The 13,682-nt window shown below is 51.0% G+C and overlaps 3 protein-coding genes across 4 annotated transcripts; all 3 read right to left on the bottom strand.

The window, feature by feature from the left end:
* Window positions 1-1,477: 1,477 nt before the first annotated feature.
* Window positions 1,478-6,251, bottom strand: Spem3 (SPEM family member 3). The gene is made up of 3 exons (XM_034504404.2): window positions 6,108-6,251; window positions 5,395-5,452; window positions 1,478-5,247 (listed from the first exon to the last, which is right to left on the bottom strand). The coding sequence occupies exons 1-3, from the start codon at window positions 6,243-6,245 to the stop codon at window positions 1,805-1,807; spliced, it is 3,639 nt and encodes a 1,212-aa protein (XP_034360295.1). The 5' UTR covers window positions 6,246-6,251; the 3' UTR covers window positions 1,478-1,804.
* An 889-nt stretch (window positions 6,252-7,140) lies between these two features.
* Spem2 (SPEM family member 2) lies at window positions 7,141-9,195 on the bottom strand. Of its 2 annotated transcripts, none has more exons than XM_034507636.2 (3): window positions 8,845-9,195; window positions 8,632-8,689; window positions 7,141-8,528 (listed from the first exon to the last, which is right to left on the bottom strand). In XM_034507636.2, exons 1-3 carry the CDS (start codon window positions 8,980-8,982, stop codon window positions 7,201-7,203), a joined length of 1,524 nt encoding a protein of 507 aa, XP_034363527.1. In that variant the 5' UTR covers window positions 8,983-9,195; the 3' UTR covers window positions 7,141-7,200. The 2 variants fall into 2 exon arrangements, with proteins under 2 accessions (XP_034363527.1, XP_034363528.1); XM_034507637.2 differs by having other exon boundaries at window positions 7,148-8,525.
* Window positions 9,196-11,639: 2,444 nt separating this feature from the next.
* Window positions 11,640-13,527, bottom strand: Spem1 (spermatid maturation 1). The gene is made up of 3 exons (XM_034507009.2): window positions 12,772-13,527; window positions 12,625-12,682; window positions 11,640-12,429 (listed from the first exon to the last, which is right to left on the bottom strand). Exons 1-3 carry the CDS (start codon window positions 12,913-12,915, stop codon window positions 11,693-11,695), a joined length of 939 nt encoding a protein of 312 aa, XP_034362900.1. The 5' UTR covers window positions 12,916-13,527; the 3' UTR covers window positions 11,640-11,692.
* Window positions 13,528-13,682: the final 155 nt, after the last annotated feature.

Below are 13,682 nucleotides of genomic sequence, written 5' to 3'. Positions count from 1 at the left end.
TTTTAAATTATGTTTTTATTTCATGTGTGTATGCACGTGCACACCTGTCTCCCCATACCACAGTGTGTGTGTGGAGCTCAGAGGGCACCTTACCATGATTAACTCGATTAACTCTGAGATCAAATTCTCATCAGGCTTAGCAGCAAGCACCCCGACCTTCTGAGCAACCTCAGCAGACCCCTTCCCTTTGTATTGAGACAGGGTATCTTATAGGTCAGGTTGGCTTTGAACTCCTAATTCTGTCTGTGTCTCCCAAATTCTGAGATTACAAACATGCACCAGCATACCCAGTCTTTAAAGAAAAGAATGGTCTGTGATCCTTAGGTGTGGTGGCTCATTACCTGTAATCCTAAAACCGAGACATGGGGGCGGCGGAGGGTCGCCTCTTAATGTGAGGCCAGCCTGTACCTATAAATACAGTTCCTTCAGCCAAAGTGTCCTCAATGTCTATGCCTCACAAATCAACTAAACACCCCACTGTCCAGAAACAGGCATCCAGACAGGTCACGTGGTCTCAGATTCCTACCAGAAACAGTGGCACCTTCACCAAGAGGCAAGTTACATATCTTGTGTTGGAGTTGTTATCGGACAGCCTGAGCTACAATATTAGAGACTCTCAACTCCTTCTGTAAAAAAAGCAGGCATAGTGGTGGAGCATGCCTTTAATCCCAGCACTCATGATGCTAAGGCTGCAGAATTGCAAGTTCAAGTCTAGCATAAGCTGTATAGAATGAGGTCATAGCTAGCCTGGGCTACATAACAATAGCAGTTCTCAAAAAATTTTATTTTTTGCTATGATAGAAATGTCCTGAGTCTCTGCTGTCCGGCTACATGTGGCTATCAGAACTTAAAGCTGTAGAGCCTGAAGAACAGAATTTAAATTGATGTTGTCTTTTTGAGACAGGCTTTTGCTATATAGCTCTGTCTTGGCTCAAAATACAAAGCACCTTGCTTCAGGTTCCCGCATTCTGATCCTATAGGTGTGAACTACTCTACCCAGCTCAGATTTATTTATTTATTTTTTGAGAGGCTCCAGGTAGCCCTGTCCTAGAAATTATTATGTAGACCAGACTAGTCTTGAACCCACAGAGATCCACCTGCTTCTGCCTTCTTGATGTTGGGATTAAAGGCATGCACCACGATGCCCAGCTTAATTTATTATCATCTTAATGAGTGGTTGCCTGCATGTATGCATACCACATGTGTGCAAAGGTCACATAGGCCAGAAGATGGCTGAAGTTACAGACAGCTGCGAGCCACCTGGTACGTGCTAGGACTCCAACCTGGGTCTTCTGGAAGGGCAGGGTATGCTCTTACCAGATGAGCCATCTCTTCAGGATTTTTTTTTTTCCTGAGACAAAGTTTCAGCCCTGGCTGTCCTGAAACTCACTTTGTAGATCAGGCTGGGCTTGAACTCACAGAGATACACCTGCTTCTGCCTACCAAGTGCTGGGATAATTTTTTTTTTTTTTTTGAGACAAGGTCTCAAGTAACCCATGCTGATCTTGAATTCATTCTAGAGCTGAGGATTCCTTTGAACTCCTGTTCCTCCTGTCTCCACTTGCCAAGTGCTGAGATTCAAGTGTGCAACACAACACTTGGTGAGAATTTTAAATTTTAATTGACATTCTGATAGTCACATTTGGCTAGTGGTTAGTATTTTTTTTTTTCCTGAAAATCACCTATGGAGCTGTGGAGGACGATAGGAATGTATTCATTCTGTGTCTGTTTAAGATGACCAATATCTGTGGTAGTGCTGGGGTGGAGAGCCTCAACCAGCCCACACAATGCTTCTCTTGCCTCTTTATTCCCGATGCATATTTGTCCCCTCTTTGTTCAAGGTTCTCATCACATTTTGATATCCCCACTCCTTCTGGGTCTCCTCTGAGTTTCTGGGCGCCTCTTGACGAAAGCGCCTGGAAGATAAAGCTTCACACTTATCCCTTCCAGTTGCTAACGGTTTCTGGCGGGAATCAAAGACCACGTGACCTAACCGGGTGCCTGGTCCAGGGCAATGGGGCTTCCAGTTGATTTTAGGAGGCATAGACATCTGACGATACTTCTGGCAAGCTGGCGGAACTGTATCTACAGGGTGGTAGATCCAGTTTTGGCTGTCTAACCGCCGGTGGGGTGATTGTAGCTCAATCAGTACAGGTACCTCCGAAAAAGTTTTCAGGTCCGCGGAGATCACTTGGGCCTTGGTAGCGCAGGAGTTTTGATTGACAGGGACAGAAGGCCAGGGTAAGTGCTGCTCCGTATTGTCCTTTTGAGAAGCCATCTTACACACGAAGGATTTCACTGGGGAAGGTGTTAGCATTACTGTCTGAAGTGAGTCTGTGATTTGGGCAGAATCTGTACCCGGAACATAGCTTAGTCTTTTGGCCTGGCCAGAGTCTAGGATAAGGCCTGAGTCCTTGCAGGGTCTAGCTTGCTGGGTAAGGCCTAGAGGATTGAAGCCGGAGCCCTGAGCAAGCGCTGGGTCCCGATGAGGACAGGGATCTTGATCCGTTGCTGAGAAGTCCTGAAGATTAGAGCTTTGGCTATGTTCTGAACTGTAAATGCTAACATCTTGGTTAATGTCTGATCTTTTTTCGGTTTCAGTGGCATTGACAAGGCTGCTAGTCTTGTAGGAGTCAGAGTCTTGGGTAAGATCTGGGACTCTGCGGATTCTAGAATCTTTGATAAGGCCTAGATTCCTGTAGTCTCCTGAGTCTTGTTTGAGACCTGAGGTCTTATGAAGGCAAGAAGTTTGGACAAGACCTAGGCTCTTATGGGGACCAGATTCCTGGGTAAGTCCTGCGCTTTTGTTCATTTCAGAATCTTCGGTGTGGCGCCGACTCTTCTGTGGTCTAGAGTCTTGGGTAAGGCCTACATTCCTGCAGACTCCTGGATGTTGTACATTTCCTGTAACATTATTACCTCCAGAATCTCGACAGGGGTCGGGCCTCTTATAGTTGGTCGCTGAGGAGGGGTCTTTATTTTTGATTACAGTATCTTGGTTTAATGGAGCATTCCTGTAGACCAGAGAGTCTTGCATAAAGCTCAAAGTCTGCTGGCCAGGTGTTGCATTAAATAATATATTCTTGTGGAGACTGGAAGGTGGGATGACACTCAAGGCTGGATGATTCCTAAGAACGCCAGCGTCTTGAGAGATGTCTCGATTCCTGTGAAGGCAAGAGTCTTGGGAACTGTTTGGGCTCATGCAGATGTGAAGGTCTTGAGTACGATCTGGAAACTTGTAGAGATCCAAGTTCTTGTTGACGCCTGGGGTCGGGGTAAGACCCGGATTCTTGTGGAGGCTTGAATCTTGGGTAAGGCTTGGGTTCTTCTGGAGTCTTGGATTTGGGGTAAGGCCTGGGTTCTTCTGGAGGCGGCCTGTATCTTGTGTGAAGCCTGTGTTCTTGGGAACTCCGGAATTGGCAAGGGATGGATTCTTCTGAAGGCCAAGGCCTTGGTTAAGGTTTTGATTCTCAGGGTTTGGAGGTTGGATTAAGGACTGAGAAATGGTGGAGAACTGAGAAGGGATAGAGAAGTGGGAAGAGGAGGCCGTCTGAGGAGAATTGGGAGTTGAGAGAAAGGAGGGGGCTTGTGTTAAATTGGAGAGCTTCTGATGGTTAGACTGAGACACAGCAAATGTTCTGGGAGAAACAAGCGGCAGAGAAAGAGTGCATGGTGGAGGGATGGTGGGCAGCGTGCTCTGGGTGGGGCTGGGGGAGTGAAGGCAGGGTTTCGAGGGAGTCGCATCCTGGGCATAGACCAGGAACTGGTGGTAGAGCGGAGCCTGGGCTTCCTCAGTTTTCCTCTCAGAACAGCAAGGATGAACGCTGCTGTAAGGGAAGGTCTTGGGCTGGGAGAACTTATCTTTGGCATTATCTGAGACCTTCCATTCCATGTTCCCCAACTCCAGGTAGCCCAGCGTAGACCCTGAAGGAGGCTCAGCACTGCCCCCACCATGCTGCTTTGGTGTTTGCTCAGTAGTACTAGAATTTATCAGGCCTGTCACCTCTTGAGGTCTGGAGAGGGTGTTTAAGTCCTTCCTGAAGTACCTCGAGTCCTGGGAGCTGTGTTTAGGGAAAGTGTTCTGCTTCACTCTTCGGGCATCATAGACCATATGGCCAGTAGAAAAGCCGGGGCCAAAAGTAGCCACCATGGAAGGGACAGAAGACAGGACGGGGGTAGAGCTGGTGGTAGGAGCCTGAGCAGGTGCTTGAGTAGTTGTCATGGTTGTGGGCAGTGCTAGGGCAGGGGCTGGGGCACAGGTTGGGACAGGGGCCAGGACACAAGTGGCTGGGGTGAAGGTTGGGGAAGGGGCTGGGGCAGAGGTTGGGTTGGGCACTGAGGTACGGGCATACAAATGAATTGGAGAATGGGATGGGGCATGTCCTAAGACTTGAGACGTTGTTTCTTTAGGGACATCAGCTTGGGAGTGGGTCAAGGTGTGTACTGGGATTTGGACTGGCTCGTGGCCTTGAGATTGGAAGGAAGCATATGCAGGAGGCTTGGTTGGGGGTTGAGATGATTGATGGACTGAGTTTTTCTTGGGGCTATGGGCTAAACCCTGGGCTGGGGTTGTGGTTGGGAGTGGGCTAGAGGGCAGGGCCTGACCCAAGACATGGGATTCACTATGAGTTGGGGCCTGGGTGGGGGGATAGGGTTGGTTGGGTGCTGGTTGATGGGATGAGGTTGGAGACGAAGCCTTGGCTGGTTTTGGTATTTCACTGAGGTCTGGGATAAAGCCTGGTGCATGGGATGGTGGTGCATGGGCTGGGGTATGCTTAACACCCTGTGCCCTGAATTCAGAGTGCTCCAAGGTCTGAGTCTGGGACTTTGTGGAGGGGTGCTCATGGGTGTTGGCTGAGGTAGAGGTTAGAGCCGGAGCATGGGGTGCACTGTCAACTGGTGCCTTAGTCTTGTTGTCTTGAGGTGAAGAGGGAGGAACCACGTTCAGCTTGCTTATCTTTGGAATCTGGGGAGAGATCTCTGGCCTGGAAAAGGAAGAAGCTTGAGTCTTCATGGCTGTGGCAGGAGGGGTTTCTCCAGCTCCCATCGGCCCTTCTTTCCACAGTTCCCACGGGGCTTCAGTGGGAGCTCTGCCATGTCCACACTGGGGTGGCATCCAGCAGCACCTAGAAATGTTCTCATCATTTGTGTCTGGTATCCAAGAGTCAAGGTGATTGACATGCCCGGGTAGGAAGCTGGGGCGGTGGTGGAATCGGGCAGGGAGTCTTGAACACAGGTTCTTGGTATCTGCGGTATAACACATGTACATGGGTTGACCGTTTAGATCAATGGGTTGCTTGTCTGTAGGGAAAGCAGGATGGGAAAGGACAGGTGCCAGGGTGGGGATGGGGGCTGTGACGAAACGGACAAGTACATCCCCAGGAGACCACTCACCTTTGGGGAAATAGTGATGGAAAAGAATCCGCAAAGAGCTCTTCAGATGCTTCCAGAGCTGAGAGAGCAGAGGAAGGAGAGCCCAGAGGTCAGGTGAGCCCTGAAGGGCAACGTTCATCCAGCCACAGCCCAGCTGCCCTTCTGCTTTAGCCTCCTGGGACCCCCAGAGCTTGGGCTAAGCCTGGTGGCACATGCCTATAACTACAGCTCTCGGGAGACTGAGGCAGGGAGACCCTAAGACTCACCCTGAGTCAAAACAAACAAGCAAACAACCCCTGAGCCCCCTCTACCCCATGCCCAGACCCTGCCCTGACCAGAGTCACCCCTGAGTCCTCTCTACCCCATGCCCAGACCCTGCCCTGACCAGAGTCACCCCTGAGTCCCCTCTACCCCATGCCCAGACCCTGCCCTGACCAGAGTCACCCCTGAGCCCCCTCTACCCCATGCCCAGACCCTGCCCTGACCAGAGTCACCCCTGAGTCCTCTCTACCCCATGCCCAGACCCTGCCCTGACCAGAGTCACCCCTGAGCCCCCTCTACCCCATGCCCAGACCCTGCCCTGACCAGAGTCACCCCTGAGCCCCCTCTACCCCATGCCCAGACCCTGCCCTGACCAGAGTCACCCCTGAGCCCCTCTACCCCATGCCCAGACCCTGCCCTGACCAGAGTCACCCCTGAGCCCCCTCTACCCCATGCCCAGACCCTGCCCTGACCAGAGTCACCACATTGATTCCCACGTTGAGTAAGATGAAGGTGCCCAGAATCAGAAGAATTGAATCTCCTAAATCCTGGCATTTCCTGAGGTTGGTGCCAGAACAGGAATGGGCTCCGTGGTAGATTCGTTCACCCATGACCTGGGGTCCCAGGCCTACCTGGGCCCCATGGCCCCTACAAACTAGAAAACAGGCCCGCCCCCTAGTGGGGGAGGGGAGGATTGAGTCATAATGGAGCAGGCAATTGGGGTCACAATGAGATGGTGGAGAAGGTCCCAAGATGAAGTGCCCTGGTGACCAGGTCTGAGTAACTTAAGCCTGTAGGTCAGCACCCCTTCCTTTTTCTCAACCATCCAGCCCAGGGTGCCCTGATGCACTCAGTCAGCTCAAATACACCTTACTCATGAAGTTGGAAACCCAGAATCTTTCACCCCTTGATCACTCCTAAGACCAGGAATTCCCTTGACCTCAGAGACTTGGCTAGAATCTAGAGCCTTAAACTTTTTCCCACACGGAGCCTCAGGCTTTTGTCTGCCTGTTCTCTGACCTCCATTTTTTTGTGTGTGTTTTTTTTCTCTGAATTTTTTTATGTATATGAGAATGTTGCCTGCATGTCCATGTGCCACATGTGCCTGGTCCACATGGAGGTCAGAAGAGGACATCAGGTCCTCTGGAGCTGGAGTTACAAATGGTTATATGGGTGCTGGGAAGTGAATCCATGTCTTCTGCAAAAGCAGCAGTGCCCAACTACCAAGTCACCACTCCAAGCCCTGACTGACCTCACAGGTTCTCGAGCAGAGCTGAGTTCCTTTGGGAGCAAGAACGGAGACAAGGTGGGTGCACTGAAACCTCCAATCTGCAGTGTGGAGCTGTTGAGACTTTCTATACAGCATCACCAGGCACCTACTAGCAGGACCATATCCCCCCCGCCCCCCAACAAGAACATCACGTCAAGAAGAGTGGTGTCTCATTTCAATAATCCCACCCCACTGAAAGGAGAGCTTCCAAACAACAGACAACAACAGACTTTTCTTGGACTCTCTCTTTATTCCTTTCTCCATGCCTTGCCCCACTATTCACGTTCCCCGGCTGCTCAGTTAAGTTTCCCTGTCCGGCTTCTATGCAGAGAGGGCCTTGAAGCTGAGGTGGAAGGTGGTGGCAGCGAGCTGGCCCGCCCTCTGTTCTCCTGCACCTGCCTCTTCAGCTCCAGGCTGTCATAAACCTGGTAGTTGGCATTGCCACCTGGATTCCGACTGAGTGGAACAAAGGTGGTTGGAGGTGGGGTTGGTTCAGAAATCTGGACTTCCGCCAAGCGCTGGGAGGAATGAGGGATCAAGCCTGAGCTGGCAGTTGGGGCCCTTTGGTATGAAGCCTCACCCAATGCCGTGAGGGAGGTAGAGGTGGTCAGAGGATGACGAGAGGGGAAAACTTCAATCCAGTCAGGGGCCCGCCTGCGGACTTCGTGAGATTCCCTGGAGCTATAACCCACATGCCCCATGGATTGTGGTGGGCTGTGGTTCGGCTGGCTGTGAGTATAGCTAGGGAAGTTCTGCCTGTAGGCCTGTGAGGAGGTGTGGTCCCTGTAGCCTTGGGCCTCTGGCCTTGGGTTCCTGGATACAAAGGCAGGTGGTGGCTCACAGCTTTCTGTCCCACGGCGCCACTGGTCCCTGGCATCATAAGGTATGTGGCCCCCTGAAGGGAAAGAGCTATAACCCACGGTGACCCAGGAAGGGTTAGGAAGCAGCCGGCGGGGAGGAGGCGGTGATGAGGCCCACTGCTCAGCTTCCATGTTACCCCAAATCCGGGACTGTGAATAATGGGGACCGAAGCCCTGTAACCTCAGTTCTGACTTGGCCTCCACTCGCTTAGGCAAGCGGCGCAGCTCTGGTGACAGGTAGAGGGAGGGTAATGGGAGGCTGGCGAGGATTCCACCCTGGCGACCCCACAGTCCCACATTGGAGGCCAGACGCACCGGCTTACGCAAACCACCCCAGCCCCCACGGGGTTGCTTGGCATGCGGGCAGGACCGATTATCCTCCAGCAGGGAATCCCGGTCTTCCAGGTCAAAAAAGGGCATTGGCCTCATCTGTGACAGCTTGTGGCTTTGAGGTTGTTTACGAAAGGTTGGGTAGCCATGGGGGAATTGCCTGTTGTTCCGAAGTCTCTGCTGGTGGCTGTGGCAGCTCTGTTGCTGCTGGCTGCTTTGGCGAGTCTGAAGGTTGCCCTGTTGGCAGCGGTAGCGCCTGCGGCTGCGCCTGTCATTAGAGCGCTTACAGAAAAAATGGGAAGAGGAAGAGGAACACTGTGTGTGTTGGGCCATCTTCACTTGTACAGGGTCGAGGACACAGTGGATGTGGACGTCCTGGACGTTGGCTGTCTGGGGCTCTTTGGGGGGACATTCGGCAACTTGGACTTCATCTGCTAAGAGGCAAGGGCCGAAAGAGTCCAGGGTTAGGAACACGCATGTGGTCCTGGTGTCTTAGGATCAGTGTGCGTGGGGGACACTGTTGTCCAGTATACTTACTTTTCTGGTTCATCCAACAGATCATCTTGTCTATGGCATTCTGGAGCCCATTCCACATCTGGAGATGGTGGGAAGATGGGAGTGAAGACCAGCTCTCCAGCACCATCCCCGTTCCCAACAACCCCACCCATTTCTGCAAGTGAAGCAAGCCTGTAGCTGGCTTTTCTAGAGAGCCTTCTTCATTCCTATGGGTGACCCACAGTAATCACTGACCACGGTTGTCACATTGATGCTGATGTTGACCAGAATGATGAGGCCCAGCAGCAGGAATAGGATGTTCTCAGCATCCTGGGGGCTTTCTTGGTATTGATTGCAGCACCCCAGGGTGTTCTGCCACAGCTGGTTTTCCATGGTGGGGGGGTCCTAAGGCCACCTGGGCCACCCCCCCCCACCCAGCCCAACCCAGCCCAGCCCAACCCACACTGTTTTTATGCTAGTACTGAGAGATGCTTGCTACCTGGGGGAGAGAGCCAGGTCATAATGAGGCAGGTTAGAGTCATAAAGCCGAGGTGAACTTTTATTCACTTTTGACCCATAACATGACAATTTTTATCTTTGACTTCCATTTGATAGAACATGACCCTTGGGTCTTCTAGGTCTCCTTGCTTAACCCCATATCTGGCTCCTGGTCAGAAAGTATGGTCGCTGCGGTCATGAGACCATCTTCACACAGTCAAAATATCTATAAAGAATTTCATTGCTCTTCTGAGACTTGGCAACATCTGTAACTGGTTGGTATGTCACATTCCATGCCTGCTCTGAGGGCAGCATACAGAGAGAGAATGAATGGTACATGACAGAACCAAGTCTTTCCCACGCTGACCATCTCCCTGTCATAATCCCTCTTGTACCAGCACCCATGCCCAGTGGTCACTCATCGGCTTTGGCATCATATAGATGCAGAAGCATTCCTTGCTGGGATTGCTGTCCCTGCCAACCACCAACCTCAACTATGGTCTTCCTTCCAAGAAGACTGACTCCTTATTGAAAAACTAATAACCACTACCTTAAGAAAGCCACAGCACAGTATGGTAGCAATGGGTTTGGCAGCCCTTGCTGCTGGAGAGGCTGAGGCAGGAAGTAGTCTAGTTCCAGGCCATCCGGGGGCTAGTGATACTATATCAATAAAACACACACACACACACACACACACACACTTGCCAAATGTTTACTCAGCGCTAGAAAAATATTACATACTACACATAGAATAAAGATGTAATTTTTAATATGACAGAAAGGGTCTTTCGAGTAAACTAGGTTAACAATCACTTACTGTGAAAGAAGCACCCTGATTGCAAGGTTTTTGGCTTGGTTTGTTTTTTTTTTTTAATGATAGGGTCTAACAGGGGCTATAGAGATAGATGGCTCAGCAGTTCAGAGTGCCTACTGCTCTTGCAGAGGACCAAGTTCAGTCCCCAGCACCCAGGTTGGGTGGCTCACTACCTAGAACTACAGTTCCAGAGGATCTGACAGCCTTCTTCTGCACTCCATGGACATGACCCTTAGGTGTACATACCCACTCCACCCCCACATAGAGTCTAATTAATGAGATACCTAAAAACCTTAATAAAAAAAAAAAAAAAAAAGAGGGTTAGGTATGGCGGTGCACACCTTTAGTCCAGTCATCCCAGATGCAGAAGCAGGCAGATCTCTGAGTTCAAGGCCAGCATGAGCAACACAGTGACATCTAGGCCAGCCAAGGCTACATAGAACAGGGTCTTATATAATCCTCCCTGGCCTGGAACTCAATATGTAGATCAGACTGGCCTTGGACTTGCAACAAATATCCTGCCTTTGCCTCCAGAGTACTGAGATTACAGGCCTGCACCACTTTGCCAACAAATCATTTTTCATGCTATTTTCAGACAGGGTCTCTGGTAAGCCAGGCTGACCTTGGCAGACTACCCTTGAACTCCTTGGTCCTTCCTTCTTCCTGCCAACCAAGCGTGCTTTATTATAGGAAACTATTCATAAATGGAGGAAAGACCTTTCCTATGGTCTCCAAACATACAGTACCTTCCAGTATGTAACAGAATAAAGTTAACGTGACCAATGACTTCTCTTTGTTTGGGGGTTTTGTTTTGCTGATAGAATGTCTTGCTATTTTAGCCATGTCCAGCCCAGAACTGGCTGTAAACCTGTCTAGCTTTGAACTTGCAATGGATGACCCTCCTATCCTCCTTCCTGAGTACTGGGATTAGAGGCATGTGTTACCAACCAACTTGAGTGTAAATGAACTAGAAAATTAGGATGATTTACAGAAAACCGTGTGTTAATATGCATAGGAGACCTCACTGTCTAGGAGCAGGCAGGGGATCAGTTTCTCTGCTAGCCAGTGGGTGGAAAACTCGGGAGAGGTTACATGGTAAAGTGTAGGCTGGGATGATTCACTGACATTGGGAATTTATCTGCCGGCAGGAATGGCTGTGGGGGTTGGGAGAGAGGTAGAAAGTCTTAAGGCTGTGAACATGATCCCTTGGCCTATCTTTTGTGACGGAGACAGGCATAAGATCACAGAGGCTCAGACTAATGGGAAGTCACCTCTTGAGATGTTCCTACTGTTTTACCTCCTGCTTCTAAATCTATTCTCAAAGGTTGCAGGAACTTGAGGTTCTGCCTGGGAGATTGAGAGAGCCTAGAGACCCTCCCTCTCTCAGCAATCTGCCAAAAGAAACTAGAGCATTAGAGGAACAATGTTTCTGCTAGACCTGTAGTTTAAACCTGGGCTCCTTAGACCTCTGAGTTAGGGCCATGGGGCCTGAGGTCTATCCTCTACTTCAGGACTGCCTGGGGATCTGGATAGACTTGGTGGCTTCTCTGGACACTAAAAGCAAGGTGAAAGCAGTTGGGTGTCTCAGAACCAAGAAGGGCCTTAGAAAAGCTCAGGACAGGACCTAGGAGGGCAAGAAGTTGATACCCCCCCCCCCCCCGGCTCTCTAGGCTGTGTCCAGGGAGGTCATTTGCTTAGCGATCAGGAATTCTGGGCATTGTGAGGATCATTCCCCTCTATATCACCACAAACCACTTCCTCTCTCTTTTTTTATTTTTATTTTGTCCCCAGTCACCTTCCCTTCAGGGGACGATACACCCAATCTTTGCCTGTCCCCTCAGCTGTGCTGGATCCAGAGACCAAGGGGTAACAGTGGGACAAAGCCTCCACCTCCCGGGTCAGTTCTCGTAACCTTCTCCTCACATCTCGGGCATCATAGACTATTCGGCCTGATGAACGGCGCCGGGGTATTTCGGGGACATTTGCTGGACCCAGGAAGGTTGGTGAGACAGACTGGCCCTGTGCTTGCTCACACTCAGCACTTGCCCCTGGCCCTGCCGCATTGTTTTTATGGCTCAAAGCCTCTGGACTGGGAGGCGGGGGATTCACAGTATACACATAGGCCTCCAGGCCGTGCTCTGACCGGATTTCCGGTTTGAGAGGCCTTGACTCTACTGTTGGCTGGAAGCGGATGGTCTGGGGAGGTTGTTCTAGATCATCTTGAGTCCAAGGTTCCCAGATATCGTGCACAGATTGGAAACTTTCCCAATCCTTAGGACTGTCCCAGTGGCGGGAGCAGATTGCCGTGGTGTGCTGCTGCGTTTTCTCATCATCGGTATCAGGGGCCCAAGCTACTGGGCGGCGGGCACGGCGAGATGCGGGTGCTCGGTGGCGGTGACGACGACGAGTGGGTGGGGGGGTCACGGTCATCTTCACAGGGTCCATGGTACATCGAAGATGGACTTCAGGGTAGGTCTGCTTCCTCGAAGGTTGGGCCAGCTTCCCAAGTGAGGATAATTTACTGGATTCTGTGGATTTGGGAGAGGTGAGACTGTTGGAAAGATTGTCTTCTAGAGAGGTGGGACGTGGGGCTTTGAGAGAGAAGCTGCAGTTCAGTCTTAAGGATTCAGCTTGGAGTCAGGTGGATAGAATGCTTGGTTTCTGCCCCTCCTAGGCTACAACCCCCCCCCGCCCCCGCCCCCCCCCCCCCCAGCCTTCCTTACCTTTTTCACAAATTATATGAAACATTCGGTGTAAGAGGATGCGGATTCGGCTCCAGAGCTAGGCATAGGAGGACATGGTGACCACAGGTAGGTCCTTATAACCAGGCCTGCCTCCCATCCACCCCATCCACACCCTCCATCCCTGACCAGGGTCACCAAATTGATGCCAATGTTAATACAGATGATGAGACCCAAGAGCAGCAGAATGGAGTTTCCCATGTCCTGGCAGTTGTTGGTGTTGGGGTTTTGATATGAGGCCCACCCAGGCCGAGGCCGCTCAGCCATGGCCATGGCGGTCCCTAGGGCCACCAGGGCCCTTAGGCCCCCAGCCTAGTACCCCTAATGCCCACTGGCTTGCCAGCCTGACCTAGAAGGTCCTGAGAGTGACCGGGTCACAATGATGTTGGGGCTTTCCCTCATAATGTGCTAAGATACTCTCAAGGTGCAAGGCCCAGCCCTAGCCCAGGCCTCAGCAAGAGTCAGACCTTTTTCTTTGAATCCTTTCTTATAGACAGCCTCCTGGGTGAGCACACTGGCTCGCTAATCCATTGGGCATCTGCCCTCATCAGTTTCTACTTCTTCTAAAGCACCAGGCCCTGGACCACACAGACATAGCTCCTGACCTTTTTGAGATAGGGTCTCGAGTAGCCTAAAATGGCCTCAAACTTTCTATATAGTCAGGAGTGACCTTGAACTCCCAAGTTCCCTATCATAGAATTACAACAGTCCTAGAATTCCAGCATGCACCATGTCCAGTATCTGTATCTTCGTATTTAGCTCAGGCTGGCCTTAAGCTCCTGGCCTTAAGCTCCTCCCCAAAACAGCCTCCCAAATGCTATGATTACAAGTGTTTGGCAACTATTTGCCCATCCTGGTCTCTACCTTAACCATCCAATGCCATCATTATAGAAACCTTTCCCCTTGCCATTTCTCCTCAGATCTCAAGAGTTATTTCCTGAAAAGGGTTGGGCACTTCTTCCCACCACCTGCTAACATGACAGGTATAACCAGAGCTGGGTACCCTCTCCCACCACCTGCTAACATGACAGGAGACACAA

The sequence above is a fragment of the Arvicanthis niloticus genome, chromosome 6, assembly GCF_011762505.2.
Source record: "Arvicanthis niloticus isolate mArvNil1 chromosome 6, mArvNil1.pat.X, whole genome shotgun sequence".
Lineage (NCBI taxonomy): Eukaryota > Metazoa > Chordata > Mammalia > Rodentia > Muridae > Arvicanthis > Arvicanthis niloticus.
The sequence above is the reverse complement of the archived record's forward strand: the minus strand, read 5'-3'. Positions and strand labels throughout refer to the sequence as shown.

Bases quoted from the DNA above. Each gene is read 5' to 3' on its own strand.
- Spem2 (XM_034507636.2), bottom strand. From the start codon at position 8,982: ATGGAAAACCAGCTGTGGCAGAACACCCTGGGGTGCTGCAATCAATAC. The intron at 8,690-8,844 runs GTCAGTGATTAC...CACCATCTCCAG, and splicing joins GCATCAATGTGACAACCGTG to ATGTGGAATGGGCTCCAGAA. The intron at 8,529-8,631 runs GTAAGTATACTG...CTTGCCTCTTAG, and splicing joins CTGTTGGATGAACCAGAAAA to CAGATGAAGTCCAAGTTGCC.
- Spem1 (XM_034507009.2), bottom strand. From the start codon at position 12,915: ATGGCCATGGCTGAGCGGCCTCGGCCTGGGTGGGCCTCATATCAAAAC. The intron at 12,683-12,771 runs GTCAGGGATGGA...TCCTATGCCTAG, and splicing joins GCATCAATTTGGTGACCCTG to CTCTGGAGCCGAATCCGCAT. The intron at 12,430-12,624 runs GTAAGGAAGGCT...CCAAATCCACAG, and splicing joins TCATATAATTTGTGAAAAAG to AATCCAGTAAATTATCCTCA.
- Spem3 (XM_034504404.2), bottom strand. From the start codon at position 6,245: ATGGGTGAACGAATCTACCACGGAGCCCATTCCTGTTCTGGCACCAAC. The intron at 5,453-6,107 runs GTCAGGGCAGGG...CTGCTCTCTCAG, and splicing joins GAATCAATGTGGTGACTCTG to CTCTGGAAGCATCTGAAGAG. The intron at 5,248-5,394 runs GTGAGTGGTCTC...GTTATACCGCAG, and splicing joins CCATCACTATTTCCCCAAAG to ATACCAAGAACCTGTGTTCA.